Genomic DNA, 26521 nt, shown 5'->3' on the forward strand with positions numbered 1-26521 from the left:
GGGGCGCGGCGGAGGATGGGGCTGCGGGCGGCCGGGGACGCGGGGCGCCTCGCCCTGCGCCTGGGGCTGCTCCTGAGCCTGCTGGCCCAGCAGCCCGTGAGCGCCAAGAACGACAGCGGCTCTGCCCTGGAGCAAGCCGCGGCGGAGCCGATAGTGCAGCTGTTAGAGCCGGGTGAGGGGCGGGGTTGGACCGACGGGTCCCTGCAGGGTGGGCTGGACAGCAGGGTCCTAGGCGTGGGTGTGTGTGTGTGTGTCAGACTGGGTGAGGGGGGGTGTCTGTGGGGTGCCAGGCAGGGTGAGGGGATATCAGGGGGTGCTAGAGAGGATGAGGGGGGGTGTCTGTGGAGTGTCAGACTGGGTGAGGGGGGGTGTCTGTGGGGTGCCAGGCAGGGTGAGGGGATTTCAGGGGGTGCTAGAGAGGATGAGGGGGGTGTCTGTGGAGTGTCAGATTGGGTGAGAGGGGGGTGTCTGTGGGGTGCCAGGCAGGGTGAGGGGATTTCAGGGGGTGCTAGAGAGGATGAGGGGGGTGTCTGTGGAGTGTCAGATTGGGTGAGAGGGGGGTGTCTGTGGGGTGCCAGGCAGGGTGAGGGGATATCAGGGGGTGCTAGAGAGGATGAGGGGGGTGTCTGTGGAGTGTCAGATTGGGTGAGAGGGGGGTGTCTGTGGGGTGCCAGGCAGGGTGAGGGGATTTCAGGGGGTGCTAGAGAGGATGAGGGGGGTGTCTGTGGAGTGTCAGATTGGGTGAGAGGGGGGTGTCTGTGGGGTGCCAGGCAGGGTGAGGGGATTTCAGGGGGTGCTAGAAAGGATGAGGGCGGGAGTGTCTGTGGGGTTCCAGGCAGGGTGAAGCGATTTCAGGTGGTGCTAGAGAACATGAGGGGGGGTGTCTGTGGGGTGCCAGGCACGGTGAGGGGATTTTAGGGGGTGCTAGAGAGGATGAGTGGGGTGTCTGTGGGGTGCCAGGCAGGGTGAAGCGATTTCAGGGGGTGCTAGAAAGGATGGGGGGGGGAGTGTCTGTGGGGTGCCAGGCACGGTGAGGGGATTTCAAGGGGTGCTAGAGAGGATGAGGGGGGAGTGTCTGTGGGGTGTTAGGCAGGGTGATGGGGTCTGCCGGGTGCCAGGCAGGGTGAGGGGGTATCATGCAGCGGGGATGGTCCCTGGGTTTTGAGGGCAAGCAGGATTTCCCTGAGCATGCTAGGAGTGGGGAAGTGCAGAAAGGCTCTCTGGCCCCCTTTACCTTCACCAGGAAGGAGCTTGGCTCCCCTGGTGCATGGATAGCAGGAGAGTAGTTCATATCATATGCCAACAGTGGGAAGATGTCCTTGTTCATTCATGATTTATCAAGTCACAGAGTTTCTAGGGCCCTCCTAAAGGGGGAGCAAGGGGAATTCTAAAAATTCTAGATTTACTTGTGATTCTTGTAGCTGAACAGTGTGGGCTAAAGGAATGTGTTGGGTATACGTAAACTCCCTCATAGTCTGTTAGTTCATTGAGCAATGAGACACCTAAGTTCACATCTAGTGTGTCATTAGACACAAGGCCAGCTATATAGTGAATTGTATTCCTTCCTTCAGCCATCTGAAAGTGGACTTTTCCTTTTACAGAATTTCATCTGTCTCATTGTCCAAATAGGGTTATCTTATTTTTCCCTACCACATAATTTTTCATACTGTGTTTATGCCATTTCCCTGCTCAGATGTAACCACTCTCAGTGTCATTACAGAAATTGCCTATCAGGCATCATGAGGGATCAATGCAGCCAGCTGCTTTGACTACAAAACCTGAGTTCCAGCAGTCCTGGAACTAGAAATGAGAGTGTTGAGGTTACCCCCTGGATGTTCAGGCCTCATGCAGCGTAGTGGAAAATATTGCTAATAAGCCACAATAAGGGTAAAACATTTAAAACATGAATGAGTGACTTTCTCTATCAGTTCACTTCACAGGCATGACTTGGACAACCTCCATTGACATTCTCAAATAGGATTTTTAAGTGTTTATCAAAATGTATTATGTGCATCCTGTGATGTGACTTGTAATGAAAAGAGAGAATAATGGAAACAGTTTCTGCTCTGCATCGTTTTTACCAGGATTACAAATGTAGAGAAGAATCTGAGATGTCTATGCTTTGCTGGTACTAATTGCAGCCCTATGACTGGAATGTGAAATATATATTATTTTAGCATAGGTTCATCTCAGTTTGTGTGAGGTTTGCATTATATATCTCCGATTAATGCTAGTGGAAGTTATATACATAAATCTCTTTGCATAGGGAGGATGCTAAACCTTTTTATCAGTGTCTGATGCAAAATGAAAAAGGCATACATAAATGTATGGATCAATAGGTTTTTTTTTTTTCTGGGGAGAGTTCTCAAATTTTAGATTGGTTTAAAAAATCTAGGGAGGAAATGCAAGTAAAAAAAGAGGTGAGATTACATCATAACAGTGAAATGTACAGTATTATATCATTGCGTCCGCTCCTGTTCCACATAAAGATTTTGTTATTTGTTTTTGTTTTTCTTTGTTGTTTTTTTTCAAATTCACTGACATCAGGATTGAGTCCACTGATAATTATTTCTGATTGGCATGCTAATTTAGAGTCAATCAGTTTTCAGTGACTAAATATGTTTAAAAGTTTAGTTGGCATAGTATTTGAAAATAAAAAAATCCTTTTTTTTTAATTCAGAGTTATTCATCTCTTATGAACAAATTACTATTGTAAGTTTAAAAACATAAGAATGACCATATCAAGTCAGACCAAAGGTTCATCTAGCCCAGTATCCTGTCTTCACACAGTGGCTAGTGCCAGATGCTTCAGAGGGAATAAACAGAACATGGCAGTTTCGAGTGATCCATCCCCAATTGTCCAGTCCAAGCTTCTGGCAATTGAATGTTTAGGGAAGCCCAGTACATGGGATTGCATCCCTGACCATCTTGACTAATAGCTATTGATGAACCTATCCTTCATGAGCTTATCTAATTCTTTTTTTGAATGCAGTTATATTTTTGGCTTTCACAACAGACCATGGCAACAAGTTCCACAGGTTGACTGTGTATTGTGTGAAGATGTACTTCCTATTTTTGTTTTTAACCTTCTGTTTTTTCATTTCATCTAATGACCCCTAGTTCCAGTGTGATGTGTTATGTGAAGGGGTAAATAACACTTCCCTATACACTTTCTCCACGCCATTCATGATTTTATAGACCTCTATTGTATCCCCCCTTAGTCGTCTCTTTTCTGAATTGAACAGTCCCAGTTTTTTAAATTTCTCCTTGTATGGAAGCTGTTTTGTCCCCCTAATCCTTTCTGTTGCCCTTCTACGTACCTTTTCCGATTCTAATATATCTTTTTTGAGATGGGGTGACCAGAACTGCAGGCAGTATTCAAGGTGTGGGTGTATCATGGGTTTCTGTAGTGGCGTTCTGGTATTTTCTGTTTTATTATCTATCTCTGTCCTAATGGTTCCTAACATTCTGTTCATTTTTTTGACTGCCGCTGCACATTCAGCAGATGTTTTCAGAAAACTGTCCACTATGACTCCACAATCTCTTTCTTGAGTGGTAACAGCTAATTTAGACCCCATCATTTTGTATGTATAATTGGGATTGTTTTCCGATGTGAATTACTTTGCATTTATCAGCATTGAATTTCATCTGCCATTTTCTTGCACAGTCACCCAGTTTAGTGAGATCCTTTTGTAACTCTTCGCAGTCAGCTTTGGACTTCACTATCTTGAATAATTTTGTAACCATTGCAAATTTTGCCACCTTTCTGTTCATTGCCCTTTCCATATAATTTATGAATATGTTGAACAGCACTGGTCCCAGGACAGATCCTTGGGGGACCACAGTTTACCTCTCTCCATTCTGAAAACTGACCATTTATTTCTACCTTTTGTTTCTTATCTTTTAACCAGTTACTGATCCACGAGAGGACCTTCCCTCTTATCCCATGACTGCTTAGTTTGCTTAAGTTTGCAACAAAAGAGTCATATTATGTTTTATAATAATGCTACTGGATTGCGGGAAGCCTCCAGAGAGGATAGCATAGTTGATATCTGCCCCATAGAGGAAGTTTGCTTGCTTTGGGTAGTAAGGTTGCTCACCTTTTGTTAGTAATCTCTGAATCTGTTGGGTCCCCAGCTGCTCTTAAATCAAGTAGTAGCAGTGACCAAAATCCTTTTTTTCATTTGTATTTGGATGGGAGATTGCAAACCCTCCTTTCAGATGTGACCACACCTTGCCACAGTTGCCAGATCTGGTCATCTCTAGATTGGATGACTGTAATACGTAGACTCTGGGGTAGACACCTTGGGTAAAAAACCTGCAGCAGGCCCCAGTCAGCTGACTCTGGCTCATATTGTGGGTGAGGATGGAGGGGCTGAGAGCTTGGGCTCCAGCCAGAGCCTGAACATCTACAGAGCAATTTTTAGCGCCGTAGCCTGAGTCCTGCAAGCCTGAGTCAGCTGACCTGGCTAGCTGCAAGTGTGCCACGTGTCTTTTACCCCTTGTGGCAGTTCCTCAGTGAGTGTAAATTGTGATGGCTCCATTGAAATCAATAGAACTATGACAATGTACACCAGCCAAGGATCTGCCCTCCAATTTTCCCAGTTCTCTAACATGTTTTTTTTCTGTCCCTATGAACGAAAATAAACCATGTTATAATATGGGTTGATCACAGCCACATTTAAACATGTTTACATTTGTATTATAGATGGGATCTTGGAAATCTCCTCTCCCTTTCTATTGTGCTGTGGTGGTTGAGATTAGCCAAAGCTCTTGAGCTAACATCTCACAGATTTAAATGGTGGTTGTGGGGGGGGGGGTGAAAGGGTGGGGAAGGTGGACACTGAAGGCATGGTGTCTTAAGTTATGGGCCATCTCTCTGTTTTCACGTGATTTTGCATGAGGTGATACTGACAGAACCTATTTTTTCCCTTCCCTTTTTGGTTTGAGAGAGTTAATAATAATGAGCTAAATTGTGAAATTATTCTTTAAATATTGTTGTACATGTACTAAAAGAGTGTTCTGATTAGCACAGCTTATATATTTAAATAAATCACAAAGTCATAGTGACAGTTAGGAATAGCACAAGTGTAGAATTATGAAGTTTCATGAATAATGTTGGAAAAGAGGTTATAACAGTTTGATATCAATTTATGCCTACTACCACTGTAGTGTTAATCCCTTACTGTAGAGTAAGGAGGGCTACTTTATATTTGTGTATCACTGACTGCTAGTGGAAAGGACCCACTAATTTTTCAACCACAGAAATGTTATGTAAAGTTTTAACAGCTTAAAAGAAGAGAAATATAAACTTGTATTACTGAATTAACATAACATTTTGTGTAAAAGAGATTCCAAAACAAAAAAAAATGAGGAATAGAAAAAGTAAACTTTGCATTTATGGTATTTATTATCATAACAACATATTTGGAGTAGGACACACTGATTATGTAGACTTGTAAAAACAGCTAAATAAATCTTCTTTATCCCTTTGCATTTTAGAAGATTAAAAAGATGTATTGCCTGTTTAATGAATTGTTTTAAAGACACTGCATAAAGTTGTTTAATTCCTCTATTGAGCAGTTACTTTATCTTAGCATCCTCATAAACATTCAACTTTCATGCTAATATTAATAAAATATATCATCCATATTTGAATCCCAGATGGAGATGTGAACCTTTTGCTTCTGTATATTTTGCGAAACCCATTTCCTAGTCTGAGAAGTTCCAGAAAAATGGAAGAAGCCAAATCATAGTGGTTAAAACCACAAGAGTTAATTAAAAGACTGTACCTGGTTGATTCATCGCTTGTGCTGGCTGTCTAAAGCTGACCTTAAAGTGTGATGGAGAAAAAAATCATGTGGGAAGGCTTGCATTTGCCAAAAAGAACTGGGAAATGAGTTGATTGAAATATTGTTTACAGAGAATTTTGCTTAACTCTTTTCATAGATTCATAGATATTTAGGTCAGAAATGACCATTATGATCATCTAGTCTGACCTCCTGCACTACGCAGGCCACAGAATTTCACCCACCACTCCTGCAAAAAACCTCTCACCTATGTCTGTGCTATTGAAGTCCTCAAATCGTGGTTTAAAGACTTCAAGGAGCAGAGAATCCTCCAGCAAGTGACCCATGCCCCATGCTACAGAGGAAGGCGAAAAACCTCCAGGGTCTCTTCCAATCTGCCCTGGAGGAAAATTCCTTTCCAACCCCAAATATGGCAATCAGCTAAACCCTGAGCATATGGGCAAGATTCATCAGCCAGATACTATAGAAAATTCTTTCCTGGGAAACTCAGATCCCACCCCATCTAATATCCCATCACATGCCATTGGGCCTATTTACCAGGAATATTTAATTACCAAAAACCATGTTATCCCATCATACCATCTCCTCCATAAACTTATCGAGTTTAATCTTAAAGCCAGATAGATCTTTTGCCCCCACTTCTTCCCTTTTAGGGAAGACCTATATTGTGCATAGATATTTTGTACTTCTCAAGGTATTCAGTAAATCAGTGATTCTCCAACTGGGGGTCGTGACCCCTCAGAGGGTCACATGTTATTATGTGGGGGGGAGGGGGTTGCGAGCTGTCAGCCTCCACCCCAAACCCCGCTTTACCTCCAGCATTTATAATAGTGCTAAATATAAAAAAAGTGTTTTTATTTATAAGGGGGGGTTGCACTGAAAGGCTTGCTGTGTGAAAGGGGTCACCAGTACAAAAGTTTGAGAACCACTGCAGTAAACTAATTTAACAGAGTAGATTGATTTATAAGGAAATGCAGAGTATTTTCTCAAAAATGAGATTAAGATTTAAATATTAGTTATTTGCACTTGGTTTTCTGAAAAGGACTAGGGAAGACTTCAAGAAGTGACTTTCCTGGTAATTGGGTATTTCCTCCCCATCCCTCTGCCCGATCCCCCACACACCCTCCAAGCAGGTGTCATTGTATTAGAAATGTAACTTCAGACTTTGTGTTTAGGTCTGAATGCTACAGTATCCAAGGAAGTAGAATTTGGAGTATGCACAGTTACGTGTGGTAAGTAGGAAAGCAGATGAATAAAGCATATTGTAATTTGTTTGGTGGAAAAAAGTGCTAACTCTAGCAATTTAGCAGGTGTAATTTGCTTGCTCTCCTTCACCTCTCATTGATTTCAATTTCCAATAACTATAATTAACAAAAACAATCAAGCTGATTGTCATTAGAAGTTTAGGTCAGATCTGTTGTTTTATTAATTTCACAGCCTGCAAGCTCCTATTTTAAACCAGTTCCCTACATTTATTGGCACATGAGCTGCCTTCACCAAAGTAACAATTTTCTCTATTTGTGAACATCTGTGAGATGTTCAGAAGATGAAAGATCTTCTGATGCATCTCACAGATGTCTTCCCACATACAGTATTGCCAGCTCTATCAAAAAATCGCTCATCTGCAGTAGTCTATTCTATATTTCACATTTATATAATTTATAAACTATGTAATAGAAAGAAGAGGTATCCTGGAGAAAGATAGGATGAAAATTCAGCACACAGAATCTCAGAATTTTTGCTTCACCCATCTGATGAAAACTGGACATGTTGCAAAGAACACATCTGTGGTATTAGAGTGGTGATAGGGGCTGGAATGGAGTGGCACTGCATTGCTTAGAAAATACCCAGTTAGCAGAAGGTTCAGAAATAGTATTGAATTTGTTTTGGACAGAATCTGTCTCTCATAGTATCATAGTACCTGGGAACAAGAAGGGAGGAGGGGAACCAACAGCTTTCAAATCAATTAGTCTGTTCCCCAGCCAATATGGTATTATTTCATACATTACATTCTCTAGTATTTTTTTCCTGACTAGTTCTGAATGTCGCAAATGATGAGGCTTTCACTACTGCCCTTGGGAAACTATTCCACATGCTAATACATCTTGATCTCAAAAAGTCTTTTTTTCTGACATTCAGTTTAATTATGCCCTTTCTTAATTTAATCACTTACTGCTGGTTATACACCTCACTTCTCCTCATTATGAGCCATCCTAAATAATCTCATTTTCTTTCATGCTTTCACCCTTAAGATATTTAGAGACTATTATCACAGCCCACCTCTTCAGTGGACCTCTCAGATGTCCCTCCACTTGAGGGACTTAACTCAGTTTAGTCCCAAAGTTACCTGTGTTCCCAACAAATGTGATGTCCCTTCACTTTTATTGATGTCAGTTGTTTAAATCCTAAATAAATAATCATCAGTTAGAGGTTGGATGAAGGAGTATTTACACTAAAGGGTGTTCCCCATAATTTTGAATTTGGATATTATTTTGTGTCCCTCATTTTGGGTTTCAGTCACACATTAGTTGGGTGTTGGCAGGTTGAAAGGTACTCCCTCCAGTCCATCCAGCCAAACGATACACATTTAACTCTCTTAATCTTTACTTATAAATTCATCCCTACATCCCTCAGTAATTTTTGTTGCTGTTTGAACTGCCTCCAGTTTCTCAATATCTTTCTGGTAATGTTGTGGCAAGAATTCGATATACCTGACGTGGTAATACCTCACCTTATAGAGAGATCACAAAGCCTTATTTCTTCATAATAATGATGCTTGTTAATATTTTGGTCAATTCTGCATTAGTCTTTTTTGCTGCTGTGTCCCAATAAATTTATGTCTAATTTTTCTGTCTGCTATTACCTCTAGGTCTCTTTCATCATTTGTATTTTCCTTCCCACTGATGTTTACTTTTTGTATTATTTTTCCCAGCTGTATTATTAACTTGCATTTTTTCAAGTTCCATGTTTCTAATCTTTCTAATTCAACATGACCATGTTTCCGTCCAAGTTAATTTGAATAACTCTTTAAAATAAGACTTCATTTTACAGGTATTGCAGTAGATTAACTTCTGCAGAGTTGGCAGCTGCTAATAGGGAGGGGAAAAGGGAAACAAGTTTTCTGGGAATAGAAGACAAAACTGGTCAAAATGGAGAGGCAGGGGAGTACTGAATTGGCCTGTAGGTCTCAGGATGGGGTTCTTTTAGTCAACTCTTTGACTTTGATAGGGTGCCATAGTTTTAATATTCAGGTAGTTAAAACAGGCATGTTCTTTCCTACTAAATGTGACCACAGTTAGCTCAGCATCCAGATTTTTTCAAACAAGCCATTTTGATGTTCACAGGTTTTCTGCTCACTCCCCTTCTGTTTTCCCAGACAACAAAAAGACCTAGCTCTAAAGTAAGAGGAATGTCTTTAATAAAAGTGTCAGTTCATTGTCATTTACACCTCTGTCTCTGCATCCTTGAGATGAGACGTTCTCAGCAGTGGAGAATGATTCCTGTTTTGTGACAGTTTCAGTAAGTGTTGTGGTCTCACTCTGTCACTTGAAGTATTGTTTCATGAGCTATATGTCATCTGTGAAATATTCTAAAATCTATCAGTGTGTATCCTACACATTTAAAGGAGGCAGATACATCACAACAAATTATTCTTCACATCAGCGGGGTTAATTCAGCATTCAAATCAATTTCCCATTTATCATACTTCAGGAGAGTTTTAACTCCCCTTTTCCCATGCCCCTGCAGTTTAGTAAACAACATGCTGCTAGAATAATGGCAATTTCTTCAGTGTTTACTGGGCCTAAACATACTATTCCCTCCACCCCCACACCCTATGTCATTTCAGTGAACTGTGTACACATTGTTTGGCAAAAATAAATATAGCATTTGTTTTGAATTTGTAATGGTTAAAATGAGGCAGTGTTCCCATTGAAATACTGATGTTTGAGAGTAAATACATTTTATTTAATTGGATTTTATACAGACATTTCCCTTAACCTTCAATATTTATGATTACCTACTTCCCCTCCTTATCTTCAGTAGGACCCTCCATGTCTTAGGTGGAGTTATGAGGGTCACAATGGGGAGGTCTGAATGGGATTCACTTCAGAGCCTGTCAGTGTTGTTCCTTAGCCAGCCAATACTGGTTACTGTTCAGTGATTCAAGGCTCTCCTTCTAAGAGGATCCTATCCTATGAGGTGCTTAGCACACTCAATCCCTGTTGACATCAGTGTGAATTAAAGGTGCCCAGTACACTGCAGGGTCAGGGTCAGAGTGGGAAGGCTATCTCTACCATGCTCCCAGCACCAGCTGACTTGGGCACTGAAAGGCCATGTTCATGAATACTGCTAGTCAGCTTTGATGTTTGATTCGCTGTTTTGTTTTTTAGCAGTACACAGAATATTTCTGTTTATCCAAAACCCTTTGTGTTATCTGAATCCCTTCCTTGTCCCCCAGCATGAGATACAGGAAATACATGCTCTCTGTAGCATGTATATTATGCAGGGGACAAGAAAGGGGTTCAGTAATATGGGGGTTCATAGAATCATAGAATATCAGGGTTTGAAGGGACCTCAGGAGGTCATCTAGTCCAATCCCTTGCTCAAAGCATATCATAGAGCAGAGACCCCAGCCAGGACTATAAGGAGGTATAGTAGGACTAGCTCTGTCTACAGGGGAGGCCACTCTGCTGGTGAAAGACTCCTGCGGTAGCACAGGGAGTCCTCTGCAACCCCACTGTCATGGAAGTGAGTGAGTGGGGCTGTGACAGCAGTGCTGCAGAGAGAGGTCCCTTTGCTGCTGCAGGCCCAGTGATACCCAATCCCTGCAGGCACAAGGTGTAAGATGCGTGGGTGGGGAACCTGTAGTCCTAATGGGACAGAGCAGAGACCCCAGCCAAGGCTGCAAAGAGAAGAAGGAGGATGAGCCCTCAGTCTCAAGGGAGGCCACCCCGCTACTGGTTCCTGAATGGCTCCTGCCCTCTTGATTATCCAAACAAAATCCGTGTCCCACATGCTTTTTGGATAATCTGGAGTATACTATATAAAGTTTAATTGTATTTTGAATTCTTCTAAAAGAAGTTTAAGAATGACTTTTTAAAAATGTGACATGGTTACTCTGAGGATCTGTGTGTTTTAAAGGACCTTAGGTGATGAAAGTGGGCAAAAGTAAGTGTTCTCTGCCAAATCTTAAGCACACATATTGCATAGCCTTGGCAGAAGCTCTGAGAGGGTCTGTTTCTCCTAATGTATGGTAGATAAATTAGTTTAGTATCCAATATAAAGAGGGAGAAGGCAAAAAATGTTGGAAGAAAAAGAAGAAATGGAAACTAAAACATATTTTAAATATTTTTTGCAAAGGTATTGGCATTCGAGAAGTTATATTAACCAACGGGTGCCCTGGAAGTGAAACAAAATGTATTGTTCGTGTAGAGGAATGCAGAGGACCAGTAGATTGCGGATGTAAGTAGAATCCTATGATATAGGAATTTAGAGTGAATGTGTTTATTCAAGGGAAACATCCTTATTCTGTGTGAGTGTGGTAGAAGTGGAATGAAATGATTGCATTCTATTCTCCAATTACCCCATTAGGCAATCTAGTAACATTTCAGAACTCATTTCTGTACTGATGTGTGTTTGATTTTAAGTCGCTGTAAAGTACATTTTCTGCACTTATTTTCTATTTTGTAGATATGTATGTAGTTCTAAATATTAAGCCAAACTGCAGATATTTTAAATGGTTTTAATTGAAAGAACAATTTCAAAATAACATTCCTTGATTAGGTAAATTATGAAATGTATGGTACATACAGAGGTGTTATAGATGTATCTATTAAAATTTTCTTCCACAGGGGGTAGACCAATTTCTGAAAGCCTTGCAACTGTGAAGATCCCATGTATTTTTATACCTCCAGAGAATCGATTTACATATCTTTGGAAAATGTTAATTCCAGACCAGGTGAGCAACTGAACCTCACCTTGTGCAGGAGAATGATGTATTCAATACTTTTACCAGCTGCTTCAACAATCTCACGCAAACTCCTGGTTTAATTATTTTCTTTGCGATCATAATACAAATGAAATCTTTCAGTTTTTCTTTGACAGTCAGATGGCACAAGAGCTTGTGTGCCCCACTACTTTGTAGAGCTCCAATTTTCCTTTATTTAAAGTAAGCAATAAGTTCTGTAATGTATTTTAGAAGGTAACCTTTTTTGTTCTTACTTGAGTAAATAAATGCAAAAGGTAATGCACATTAGAAAACATAATCCCAACTATACATACAAATGATAGGGTTTAAATTAGCTGTTATCACTCGACAAAGAGATCTTGGAGTCATTGTGGATAGTGCTCTGAAAACATCTGCTCAATGTGCAGTGGCAGTCAGAAAAGTGAACAGAATGTAAGGAACCATTAGGAAAGGGATAGATAAAACAGAAAATATAGTGCAAGTATAGAAATCCATGATACGCCCACACCTGGTATACTGCGTGCAGTTCTGAGCACCAATCTCAAAAAAGATATATTAGAATCAAAGACGGTACAGAGAAGGGCAGCAGAAATGATTAGGGGTATGGAACAGCTTCCATATGAGGAGAGATTAAAAAGACTGGGACTTCTCAGCTTGGAAAAGAAATGACTAAGAGGGGATATCATAGAGGTCAATAAAATCTTGACTGGTGTGGAGAAAGTGGATAAGGAAGTGTTATTTATGCTTTCACATAAGATGAAAACCAGGAGTCACGCAATAAAATTAATAGGCAGCAGGTTTAAAACAAACAAAAGGAAGTACCTCTTCACATAGCGCACAGTCAACCTGTGGAACTCATTGCCAGGGAGTGTTGTAAAGATCAGAACCGTAATGGGGGTCAAAAAAGAGCTAGATAAGTTCGTGAAGGATAGGTGCTTCTATAGCTAATACGCATGATGTTCAGGGATGAAACCCCATGCTCTGAGTGTCCCTAGCCTCTGATTGCCAGAAGCTGGGAGTGGAGGATGGGATGGATCTCTTGATAATTGCCCTGTTCCATTCATTGGCATTGGCCACTGTCTAGATGAACTATTGGCCTGACCCAGTATGGCCATTCTTATGTTCTTAGAACTTGGGTTCTCAACCTGGAGGATGTGAACTAGTGTCAGTGGGTCATAACCATACTGCCCTACTCCTTTGGTGAATAGGAGGGGGATTCTGCCTAGATGTGATGGGGTTTTGGATAGTGAGGGAGAGATCCTGGTATGGAACTGATTGAGAAGTGCTTGAGTAGAATAACCAGTTTTCCATATGATTTTGATATAGATCATTTCCCCCTTATAAAGCTATTCGAAAAAAAATCCATTTTGTCTTTTTTTTTTTAATATGGATAGCAATCACTGATTCTTCCTAATGATTCGGCTATTCTGGAGGTACACAGGGATACCCATCCAGTAGCTTTCCAGTGTGACACAAAAGAAAATAATGAGATAGTTGCCTCTGTAAAATATACAGTATATACAACAGATGGTAAGTACATAGTAGCTTTTAAACCTTTTACAAGATATTGCTTGTGTTTAATGAGTAGCTATACACCTTCATGAGACTGTACTTCACCTTAGTATCAGAGCAGGTGCTCACATACTATAATAATGAATGCCATATAAATGCTTATCAATAAAAGACGAATATAAAAGAAATCACGGCTATGGAAAATATGAGGTTTTGATGGTAGCAATAAGTAATTTCTTAAATTTATAGGCTAAAATAAATTATTTCTGTTTGTCCTGTTAATTCATTACTATGGCTTGGTCAATCTGCACAGATCACAGGTGTCTTCTCTCACTGCTAGCAAAAAAGCAGGAAAGGCAACCAGTTAAATGGAAGCAGCTCTACTCCAGTTGGTGGCACCTTGTTCTCTGCTTCTCAGCTCCCCTCTTAAATTCCCCAGTGCAGTACAGAAGTAGGAAGACAACCTTTTGAATTTTAACACATTTAGGTGCCATCTTGAATTTATTATGCATTCTGGATTTAGAAAAGCTTAAAATTAAAAAGAAGATTTCATAAAATGGTTCATCTGCAACAGCTTTCTTCCCTCTTCTGCTGCAGGTAATTTTTGCTTGCATTGTCAGGAGAGACAGCAGTGGTCCCAGTTGCCTTTCAGATTCAGAGAGGCCAGCTGGAGACTCCAGTCTTCCCAATCAGTAGAAAAGAGAGGGGACCTTATTCATGTGGACAGAATCCCTGTCTGAAAAAAATACGGATTCAGATGGACCTAGAGCCATGGAGGACTATTTTATTGAGGAGAATGAAAAGAGTCTGGTTTAAAAGTGTGCTGCCAGCAAGACTGAATTATCCAAATAAACATTGTAGAGGAGAGGGCATGGGACTGGAAACCTCTTGAAGTCCCTTATTTTTCTACTCCCCCATGGTTTCATGTCCTTCTGAAGCGACATTTAATTCAGGAAGGAACTCTGCTCACATAAGTAAGGTCTCTTCTCTTTTCTTCTGTAGAGTATCCAGAATTTTTTTTTTCATACTTAAATCCATCAGGCTCCCGCAAAACTTCCAGAACTCTGGCTTTATCAGGTTATATTCTATCTCTGAATTCCATTTGTAGGAAGGAGTGGTTACCTTTGACCCTGATCAACACAGCACTTACTCCTGTGTTTAGGTTTAAGCACTTGAGAAGTCCCATTTACTTGGAGTCATGCTTGAGCTTAAACACATGATTAAGTTGTTTACTGAAGGAGGGCTAGGCTGAGGTCCATCCAACAGAATGTCTCACAGGGATTACGAATATCTATTCAGAAATGATTGGTTTGGCTATGCAATTATAAGATTCTCAGCAAAGCCTGGCTCCAAGATCTACTGCCTCTGTTCCTTGGAAAAAAAATAATCAAGTTCCACTCTTCGGAAGACAATGGAAAAAGCCTATTCCATGCTCAGTGCCAAACTGGTTTCCTCTAAATCTGCTCTAAAGCTATACAGACTGCCAGTGGATTTTCTGATGAGTGGCTTACTTCACCTAACGTGCATGCAGCTGTTATGACCTAGAAAACTGAAGGTGGAAGAGATCATCAGTAAAGTAATTGATTGTGAGTTATACAGTTCTACAGAGACCTTTTTCTTCTATAGCCAGATCTGCTGTCTGTTGGCTTTCTGAGATCCAGCAAGATCAGGATTTCTTCATGTACCTCTCCAAGGGGATCAGAACTTTTGAAAGGTCCCTTTTGCTGCTAAAAGCTGTAGAGATATGCCACAGGATTCCCTGTGTTTAGATGCAGACATTCTTAGTTCTTCTCTGATAGTTTGCAGCGCTCTGTTGCTCAGACTCTGGAGGGGTGGGGGAGGAGGAAATGTTACTTCACATATTAGAATGCTGTCCCTCCCACTCCAAAGTTGAAAATATATTTTGCAGAGAGTTTAGGCATTACTTTATCAGACCTCTTGAACAAGAAGATATCTCTGCCTATTTCAGAAAATCTAAACCTTTCTCCTCAGAGTGGATCCTTTTCTTTGCCATCTGTTAATCTCCAGTGAGGTAGAGCCTTAAAAGCAAATTTTTGGGGGGGGGATGGGGAATGAAGAGGTACAAGGGGCAGAATTGGTCATTTTTCAAGGCCAATTACAAGGCCAAACCCTTCTTTTCAGCATCCATATTTAACTATAAGGGTTTCAGACCAGAATGGAATTGGCACTAGGGGAAGGGTCTCAGGCTGATTTTGTCCCAGTGGATCAGTTTTACTTAGGATAACAGTGGACCTTGTTCAGTATCTCCTAGAGTTACTTCCTCAGATTCCTCCAACTAAGATGATGTTTCACCTTCCCTTCGAGGCATTTGAATCCATAGAATGTAAGTTTCTATGTAGTCTCCCTTGCTGTGGTAATGGCCACTAGTAGAGTGATTTCAACACCTTCTAGATTGTTCCCTTATATGCTATTCCACAGATATAGGGTTCTTTGCACCTTCCCTAGTTTTCTTCCCACAATGCTTTTGCCTTTTCACATCAATCAAGATATTTTCTTGCCCAGCTTTTGTCAGCAATGTAAGACTAGGAAAGGGACTATTTGGCATACCCTAGATCTAGAGAGCGCTCTTAAGGCTTGCTTGAAAACAGAACCCTTTAGAAAGCTGAGTTTCTTTGGGCCTGAGCCAATTCCCATTAAAATCAATGGGTGTCCTTGGTTCCCATAAACCTTAAAGGGCATTGGATTGGGCCCTTTGTTCATTTCAAGGGCCCCAATCAGTGATTGTCATTGAAAAGTATATCAGGAATCATACAGAGTACCAGAAGTGCCTTGTGTGGCTAGGGTCTACCCAGGTTGTCTCCTTTTTTTCCCAGTAGAAGGAGGTGAAGCCTAAGTAGATGACCTATGTCATGTGGCTTTCTGGTGATCTGTGCACACTTATCTGAAGCATTGCCAGCTGAAGGGTCTGGTTTTGACCGACACAACTTTGTTCAGTGGGTACTCAGCGTGGCTTTTCCCTGAGAGGATCCAGATGTGTTCTTGGAGAGAAGTGAATAGGATCATAATGGGTGTTTTCCAATTCCTTCCACTTCCTCTAGAGAAATGGAGAATGAGCTGCAAGGCTGGGGAAGGGGAGTGGAAATGCTTCAGCTTGGTTGGTTGGGTTTCCTGCTTGTTGCTGCCAGGGAAAGGAAAACCTTGTGCTGATCAACAGTTATAAAAAACAAAATGAACAGGTAAGAGGAAAACTTGTTTGTTCTGGCCTCATTCACTCTCTTTTCCCTCTTTTTGACTTGTATGCTTGTGTAATTTGAACATTACGGTCAAATTCTCAGCTAGTGTAAATAGGCATAGCTCTATTGGAAGAAATAGAGAACACTGATTTACACCAGCTGAGAATTTGGCCCCATACAGGTATAAGCATTTTTTTGTTTAAAACATGTAGCATGATCTTTTTCACTTCAAATTTTAGGATATGTGTTAGAAAGCTGGAAGAAGTATGCATTTTGCAAAAGGGCAGGAAGAGACCTGTAGGAATTGTTCACACACATATTCCAAGTGGCTATATGAAAGAACTTGGTGTAATGTAAAGCTGCCTATAGAGAGCTTTCATTTGCACTTCTCAGCAGATTACCATAGTTCTCACTGACCTTCTGTTGAACAATAATAATGCTTTTTCACAATGAGCTGTCATCACAAATGGGCTTTTCTTCTTTATTTTCAACACAGTTCCAGATTGATTGGTTCTGTTCTTCTTCTGTAGCATCCTGGGGACAGAAAACCATTACATGTTTTTCCTTCAGTAAACATTATTATGGCCATTGCAAGGAAAAACCCACCCATTAGGAGTTGAATTTTCCATATGTCCCTCTTATCAAATCACTATCATGAGATACAGTAAAGAATTTGTTCATACTCCTTCCTGTTATGTTGTTAAGTTGCTTTTGAAGACTCCAGTGCCATAAGGCAGTTTATTCATGTTTTCTAATTATAGTTCTGTAGGGAGGGAGGATTTTGCGGGGGAAGGGGTGAAGACAGAGAATGATTCTCCTCATGGTGCCATGTGAAGGGAGCCAGTCTGCCAAAATCCAGACTGTGCCCCTTGTTCCATCACCCTAGTGAGTGTGTTTATTGGCACCAGCAGTGGAGGAGGGGGAGGCAGCAGCTTGTCAGGCATCAGAAATGGCACGTCACCCACGTGGGCAGTAGGTTGTGCTGAGGCACTTCTGCAGCCCATTTCTCATGAGTTCAGTTCACTTCCTATTCAGGCAGAGGCTGCCTCTTTCTAACAGACTACTCTACAAAGGACATATTACATATTATCATTTTTTCTGTTGCATTATATAGTAATGAAATAGGGAATCCCAGTGACCATATTTGGAATTCCTAGTCTTTGTGTGTGTGTGTGTGAGAGAGAGAGAGAGTCTGCTCCCACATCTGGACATGCACATGCATTTTTAATGTGTAAAGAGTCTTGCAGATGATCTAAAACGGGAACAAAGATATGTGCACCAGTAGTACGTACGTACAAAAAAATCTGACTAGGGAGTAAAAAGTGCATTCCTATTTAATGAAGCAAAACAAACAATATATACTTAGAAAGCTGGGTCTGAAATTAAGTGAAAATAATGCATATATGCTGCTGAAGTGTGTAAACAAATGGTCAAGCATTCTGCTTATAGAGAGAATACTGTTTTATCATCTTCATCTACAACATCATGCTCTAGGAACAGCTCCAACTCACTGAAAAATTTTTTGGGAAACAAGGTGCAGTGGCAGTTCTTAGAATGATGTCCCCATGGGTGCTCTACTTGTAGGTGTGGCAGCACCTCCTGCACCTGGGATCAGAGATCTTCATCAGCTGTGCCCGTTGGACTGTACATGCCCCCCACCACATGCTCTGAGTGGGACGTATATATAGCACTGTGCAGTCCGACCGCCCCCAGTTCCATCTCTATTGCCTTTGGTCTGGGGCGGAATCCGCAGCAGAGCCCGCTTCCCCTATTTCCCTCACTAGATAGTGCCTCACCTGTTGGTGTAAGGCAGTTAGTATGTTCTTCTCCTTTCTTTCTTCTATCTAAATATATATATATATATTTTGTTTTAATATTTCATAGTTATTTCACAGCTTAGGTTTCCATTTCTCCACTTCCCGCCCTTCCCAACTAGGAAGCCTTTTCCTTTCACCCTTTTGCCCAGATCCCCCGAGTTTAAGAAGTGAGTTTCTTGTGAGGCCACCTTCTTGGTAATGGATGGACATCTGCACTACATTCGCTGTCTGGAAGAGGGACACGTCCCACAAAAGTGTTCCCACTGCCTTGGCCTGAAACCCACAGCCAGAAAAGACTGAGACATTAGATTAAAACTTCTCATGGAGAAATCGCTGCAACTGGCATCGGACCCAGGCCCAGACTTTTCCCTGTAGAGGCCCTCACTCTCTGCCAGGTTGTTTGCCTATCTTCACTCCCATGTCCCTTGAAAAGAAAGTCTTTTGTTTCTCACTCAGATGAAAATAAATGGGCTCCCTCCTCACCCCTTGAGGCATATCCTCCCCAGCAAGGTTTGTTGCCTCAACATTGTTTGGCAGGGACAAAACTCTAGGGCCCATCCGAGTACCTCTGGTACTGATGCAAAGAAATGGTCTAAAGACCCTAACCGAGCAGATCTACAGCCCTTGGCACTGTTTCCGAGCTCTGGGGAACAATATAGGCTGACTTCAGGAGCTATAGCACCAACAAAAATGACGGCACAGGCACCCTTTTGCACACCGACAAGACCGTCGATACCAAGCAAACCCTCGGCACCATTGAAATCATCTGCACTGGCCAAGGCACCAGCCAAGTCACCAGCACTGGCCAAATCATTGGCACCATCTATGGACACTTCAGGGGAATACACTCTTTCTTCGGCATTGAGTCACCCCAGCACTAATGATGCTTTTTCCCCCTCCACAAGACTTTATGTACCCTAAAGACCTGCTGGTATCTGACACTTCTGAGTCTCCGCTCCTTTGACCTCCCCCCACTTCCACCCTCCTCTCAGAATGCACAACACTCCTACTTTTCTCTGCCAAGGATGGCACCTCCCTTCCCCAGCAATGAGGAGGAGGAAGAGGAGGGCTCAATTGCTTCCTTGTCTCACCACCAATTGATCTCTCTTCCTCCAACGCAGCGGCTCCTGACACAGGACACATCCTCCATCCCAATCCAAAGGTGCCCCATCTCAAAGCCTGGCTCCTCCATGGTTCCAGGATTTGGAAGTAACCTGTTCAGAGGCAGTCAAACAAATACTTTTAAATAGTAGGTGGGACACAACTAGTCACATATATGTTCACTGAAGGACTAGATTTTAATGCTGATGAGCCTCCCCTGGACTTATCCTGGACCACATGCCAGATCTTAAACAATCAGATCTATCCACCACCTCCATTCAGGTACACTTGGTGACAATCACTGCTTTTCACTGCCACATAGATGGTCATTCTGTCTTCACACATCTGCTCACCAAACGCCTTCTGAAGGGTCTCTATAACCTTTATCCCCACATAGGAGACCCGACCCCTGCCTGGGATCTTGTCCTTGTCCTACGTTCTCTGACTAGACCCCATTTGAACCAATGGCAACCTATTCTTATGTGCATCTATCAATGAAAATGACCTTCCTTGTCACCATCGCTTCTGCCCGATGAGTTGGTGAAATTATGGCCCTTATGGCATGTCCACCATCCACACTATTCTACAAGGACAAAGTTACACTACATCCACACCCGAGATTTCTACCTAAGGTTCCAACATCTATCCATCTCAACCAACCTATACAACTTCCTTGCTTCTTCCCAAAATCTCACAGTAACCAACAGGAGACAGCTCTACACACACTGGACATGAGACAAGCATTAGTGTTTTACTTGGACAGGACTAAACCTTTCCGAAAATCACCATGATTATTGCTCTCCACCACCAAAAGAGTCAGAGGCACAGCTGTATCTAAACAATGCCTTTCAAAGTGGATTTCGCAGTGTATACCTTTATCTTATGAACTCCACAATTGACAACATTCTACCACAATCAGAGCACATTCCACATGTTCATTATCCACCTCGATAGCCTTTCTCAGTAATGTCCCCATTGCTGAAATTTGCAAAGCAGCCACATGGGCATCAACAAACACTTTTGCCCATCACTACACTATTATGCACGATGCCACAGCAGACACTTTCCTAGGATATGCAGTCCTATTATCGACAGTAAATGTTACTCTGAAGCCCCAGCCTTCCAGTTAGGGGCCCTGCTTTCTAGTCACTTATAAGTGGAGCACCCACAGGGACATCACTCCAAGAAGAAGAGAAGGTTACGTAACCTGTGCAGTAACTGAGGTTCTTCGAGATGTGTGTCCCTATGGGTGCTCCATTACTTGCCCTCCTCCCCTCTGCTTTGGAGCCAAAAAAAATATGCTCTTGGGCAGAGAAGGAAGTGGGGGCAGTCAGACTGCACAGCACTATATATATGTCCTGTTCACAGCGTGAGGGTATGTGTGTGTGCGCATGTGCGGTCTGATGGGCACTACTGATGAAGATTTCTGATCCCAGGCGGAGGGGATGCTGCCACATCTACAAGTGGAGCACTCATAGGGACACATATCTTGAAGAACCTCAGTTACTGCACAGGGTGAGTAACATTCTCATTTGATGGGTTTCCTTTGGCTAGAAGTTGGGTTGGAAGAGAAAGTGCTCCAGGGTTGATGTGTTTAATTTATGTAATTATTAATCTATTTTTTAAAAAGAAGTGACTGAATAAATTAAATCAACTCACTGAGCCAGCAAGTTAGAGCGCTATAAAATGTAAGTGCAGCCAAGCCCTAAGGGCCTAATCCAAATCCCTTTGGGGTGAATGGAAAGATTCCCATGGACTTCAATGAGCTTTGGATCAGAGAACTGTTTGGCCCTGAGTATTCAGTTACTCATAATATGTTGCTCTTTCATACTGCAAATAAAATTAATGTGTTTGTTAATTTGCACAAAATCAGATTTTTACAGAAATTCCTAAAATATCTTCCAAAAATGTTTGTATTGGTTTGAGGCTACACTGACTTGTGCACAACTCACTTGAGACTTTTCTTTTTATAATTCTCCTATTAACCTAAATATTCTCACTTCTTCCCCACTAAAAGCTGTTTCTCCTCCTGCCCCAATCCAAAAGCAATAACTTTGGAGAGTCGTTGGGTCAGGTCCTGAGTTTTGATCTAGCCTAATTGTGCTACCCTGGTGACAGAAAGGGGGCAAAAAGCAGCTGGATCTCCCTAGCCAGGAAGTCCCAGGCCTAGAGATAATGTTGCTCCCCTTGCCCAACCCATAGAATGGGGGCCTGAGAAGGGGTACGGCAGAAGCATATTGCACTCTGGCAGTCCCCATCTGGTGGATAGCCCTTTATAGAACTGTAGGGCTGGATGGGAGTCATAAGTCATGTGTTCTAGACCCCTAATCATTTTTGTTGCCCTTCGCTGGACTCTCTCCAATTTATCCACATCCTTCTTGTAGTGTGGGGCCCAAAACTGGACACAGTACTCCAGATGAGGCCTCACCAATGTCGAATAGAGGGGGACGATCACGTCCCTCGATCTGCTTGCTATGCCCCTACTTATACATCCCAAAATGCCATTGGCCTTCTTGGCAACAAGGGCACACTGCTGACTCATATCCAGCTTCTCGTCCACTGTCACCCCTAGGTCCTTTTCCGCAGAACTGCTGCCTAGCCATTCGGTCCCTAGTCTGTAGCGGTGCATTGGATTCTTCCGTCCTAAGTGCAGGACCCTGCACTTATCCTTATTGAACCTCATCAGATTTCTTTTGGCCCAATCCTCCAATTTGTCTAGGTCCTTCTGTATCCTGATGTGTTTGTCCAACCTGTTTTTAAAAACCTCCGATGATGGGGATTCCAAAACCTCCCTTGGAAGCCTATTCCAGATCTAATTACCCTTATAGTTAGTGATGTACTAGAATCTAGACTACTCTGAAGTACTCTGGAGTTGTCACAGAACTGACCCAAAATCAAGCAGCTACAACTGCCTCATTTATGGCTTCCCCTCTCAATTTAACTTAATGGAGGCTTAAGTGCAGCTGAAAATCTGTCCTTTTCTTTTCTCTTTTCTTCAGTACAAACAAACAAAACAAGAAGTTTCACTTGAATTTACCACACATTCCTCTTTCAGTCCAGAAAAGCATGATCAAAGAATCAACAGCTACATTGAAAACATATGGCTGTGTAAAGGTTGGAGACTTATGAAATATACGTTGACAGGAGTGGAGCTATTTGAAAATAGTAGTCAGCTTCTAAGATGTTTTACTAGAGTATTAGAGCATTTTAAAGAATATTCTCCTATCTCTACTTTTAATAAACAAATTAATTTTTTTTCAGAATTACTGGAATAAATATTACACTGGCTGAATCAGTGGATCAAGGACATACTGAGCCATGTCCTGCACTGCTCATTTTGGCAAAACTCTCACTGATTGTAATGGCAGTTTTGTCCGAGTGATGAGTACAGAATCAAGCCAGTTGCATTGCTTTAAAATACTCTTAAAGTGCTTTTTTGTGATACCTGAATCAGTATTTCCTCAGAGTAAAATGCTTGATTGGACATTCACTTTTCTCTCTGCTCTGCTTGTATTTTAATCATATGTGCTAGCCTTGAAGGCATCTCTGCTTGTGTTGTCTGATAGACTACTCTAGTTCGGGATTATGTGGATCTGCCATACGAAGCAAAGGTGAATTGATCAATACTGGATGAACTATGAGATACTTCCTACTTCTCATTAGCAGACTCCCCTGTTGCAGCCTGCAAATAGAGATATCCTTAGAGCATCATAATCGCTTATTACTAAGCAGTAAAATAAAAAATCTAAATTAATTAAATAGCAAAATTGAAGTTATTTTTAATTAATATCCCCCCCATCATTCCAAAATGTCACAGTCCAGCATTTAAAATGAAACTACCTAAAAGCAGTTAATTAGTTTAACCTTATCTGACAATTTCTATATGCAGAACAGGTTTCAGAGTAGCAGCCGTGTTAGTCTGTATTTGCAAAAAAGAAAAGGAGTACTTGTGGCACCTTAGTTTCTAAGGTGCCACAAGTACTCCTTTTCTATATGCAGAACAGTTAGTTTTGGAATTTCCAACCAGTCTAGTGATCATCCTTGTCAACCCTGTATAATGCAGTAAGACCATGGGGATTATAAGAATGATCTATGATTTAGGCATAATGAAATCATTACTGCTGTGATGCAAGAAAATGGACTAGAGGGCCCATTAATACTCAAGTGATGCTATGGATTACTGCAATCACCATGATAATTTTGCATAGCAGTGAATGTCAGGATCACACCCTGTGCTTTTAACATATATGTTGCCAGATAGAAATCAATCTGAAATTAAAATTTGCTTGTGTATGTACAATGTTCCCTCTAATTTTTTCCACCCATGGGCGGAATTAATTTTGTTATGTACACCAATATCGAGGTAATGTGCGAATGTGTGCCACCAGTAGAAGCAAAAAACCTAGATATAATATATATATTTTAAAAGTTACCATAAGGATAATTACTCCAGCCAGGACAGGTCAGACATTTTAGAACTCAGTACTCAAAGAATTAAATTTAAGCATAAGAGAGAAATAAAAATTATGAAATGCATAGACTAATCAAAAAAATAAAATAGCACTCTGAAAGAATAAAATTACAGAGAATGTATGTGCATTGCAGGAAGTATCAAGAAGTAACAACAACAACAACAATAATACAAGTATGTGTTGGGAGGTGAGTGTGAAAGACTGTGTGTGTATGTGTGTGAAACACAGAAAAAGTGTGTATGTGTGTGTGAGAGGGAGAGAGAGACACACACACACACATCTCCCCTCTGCAGTCCTGGCTAGGGGAGAGGTGCCTCTCTTGTCCCCGCCTCAGCCCCGGCTGGAGCTGGGGCCAGGGAAGAGAGGCGTCTCTCCCCACTCGCCCTGCACACCCCAAGCTCCCCCAACCCCCCATCATCTCACTACACTGCCTTCACCCTCCACATTCTCCCCACTCACTTGTGTATGCGCCTGCTGGCTGCTGTGTGGCCCTTGATGGCCTCGTGTGCTACCGCGCAGGTGCGCACCTGAGAGGGAACACAGTGCACGTAGATTGGTGAACCTGGCGTGATCAGAGGTGGGTGTATTACATTTCAGGAACTTGGATTGTTATTGGACACTTGTCAACATTTTTGAATAGAGCTGACAGTGTTTGTCCACCAAACATTTTTCTTCGCACTGTGACAATTGAATCTCATAAATTAGATGGAAAAGACTTACTAGGTCATCTTCTACCAATGTTGGATTGTTCCTTATGGTTTGTTCTCAAGTATTTTGTCTGATATCATGAAAAATGTCTCAGTTAATGGGGTTGCCAGTACTTCCCTTAGAAGATTGTTCTGGCATTTAATGTACTGCATTGTTAAGAAATATTTTCTGATACCTTAAGTTTTCCCTTGCTCAGTTTCATCCTGTTACTTCTACTTATACCTCTTTGGTCCACCCAAAACAATTCCTTTCCATGCTTCATGCTTCAAATACAATACAGTTAACACCCTCTCTTTTATTATTGTTTAATTATTATTATTATTTATTTGTATGCTCCTAGGACCCCCAGCCATGGATCAAGGCCTCATTGTACTAGACATTGCACAAACACAGAACAAAGAGTCAATCTATGCCCTGAAGAATTTACAATCTAAGCAAATGATTTAATTTACTTATTTTTTTTATTTTTTAAATGTATACAGTACACCTACCTTTGCCTTAATCTATTCAAAGGTTATAAAAAAAATTCTAAAAAGCAAAATATTACTATTTTACTAATTCTTTTCATAACACCAGCTAGGTGCTTATATATATATATATATATATATATATATATATATATATATATATATATATATATATATATATATATGCATGCTTTAATTTTTTCCTAATCTCAATCTTTTAATATTTTTAATAATTTGTGCTGCTCCTAATTCCATCCAGTTTGTTACCATGTTTCTGATATTGATGTATGCAGAACTATGTGCAGTCTTACTAGGGCTGTCTAGAGAAGGACTACCGTGTATCTAATCTGCTTGTGATGGGATGCCTCTTTGGACAGAGCTCATAATTGATTTGGGTTCTTATTTCCTTCCATCATATTGCATTGCAAGCACTAATGTAATTTACTATCCCTTACTACTCCTAGGCTTTTTAAAGGCATTATGTGTCTGGTTCTCCATTGCCGTGCATCTTCTATACACACACCTGTGCAAAGTGGGTGTAAAATACTACTATTCTGATTTGGACTAATTTTTTTCACAGGTCTAACTGGCTACACAAGGTTTAAGGCAATGGAGAATCAGGCCCTATTTCTTTTCTATTATTTTCCTTCCATTTAATATCTGTTCAACAAGATGTTTGAGCAATAATGATCAAAGTATTTCTTCTCTTTAGAATTGGAAACAAGAAGATTAAGGAGACCAGACACAGATATAGTTCTGGTGTTTGTCCTGATAACTGGAGTTATTGTTTGTATTGGTGTGATCTTTGCATTAATCTTCATAATTCTTCACTGGTAGGTGGACAGCACACAAATGTGATTTTTGTGTTCTTTGATCAAAGTATAGTACTACTAACTGCAAACCTGACACTCAGATGAGATCATTTAATTTTTCTACACTGGGATATTTATGTTGCTATTGGTCAGTATATCTGACAGCTTCTCTTTCTACTAGAGTAGCTTGAAAAGAAGTAGTCTGCAAAGGAGTACCATAGATTATTGATGGGAAGGGACATGATATAGCATATTCTGTGTGAAGTAATGGGAATGTAAGTCTACTTAAGTTTACATTTTTGTTCAATTATTATTTCCATATCAGGGCAGCTGTAAAAGCATTCTGGGCATCAAAAGTTGGTAAGAGCTCCAAAGAAGAACAATCAAGCTCTCAAGGTTCAATGAGAACCATAGAAGAAGCATCAGGAGCAGGATCTGTATTGGCATCAGGATCAAGATTAGCATCAGGATCCGCATTAGCGTCAGGATCAAGATTAGCATCAGGATCAAGATTAGCATCAGCAACAGTGTCAGTACCAACACCAACAGCATCACATGTAGATACTACTGGACAAGAACAGGAGTCTTTCCATGAATGGAACAATGAAGAAGAGAATTAGAAAGAAAAATAAGGCTAGACTATATTAAAAAATTATCTAA

At 41.2% G+C, this 26521-nt stretch overlaps 1 protein-coding gene across 1 annotated transcript; it reads left to right on the plus strand.

Moving 5' to 3' along the window:
• The first annotated feature begins 15 nt into the window (after window positions 1-15).
• Window positions 16-26481, plus strand: SPACA1 (sperm acrosome associated 1). Its single transcript, XM_077811669.1, has 7 exons — window positions 16-172; window positions 6986-7042; window positions 11172-11273; window positions 11663-11769; window positions 13173-13308; window positions 25762-25882; window positions 26187-26481. Exons 1-7 carry the CDS (start codon window positions 16-18, stop codon window positions 26479-26481), a joined length of 975 nt encoding a protein of 324 aa, XP_077667795.1.
• Window positions 26482-26521: the final 40 nt, after the last annotated feature.

The sequence above is a fragment of the Eretmochelys imbricata genome, chromosome 3 (assembly GCF_965152235.1).
Source record: "Eretmochelys imbricata isolate rEreImb1 chromosome 3, rEreImb1.hap1, whole genome shotgun sequence".
NCBI classification, from domain to species: Eukaryota; Metazoa; Chordata; order Testudines; family Cheloniidae; genus Eretmochelys; species Eretmochelys imbricata.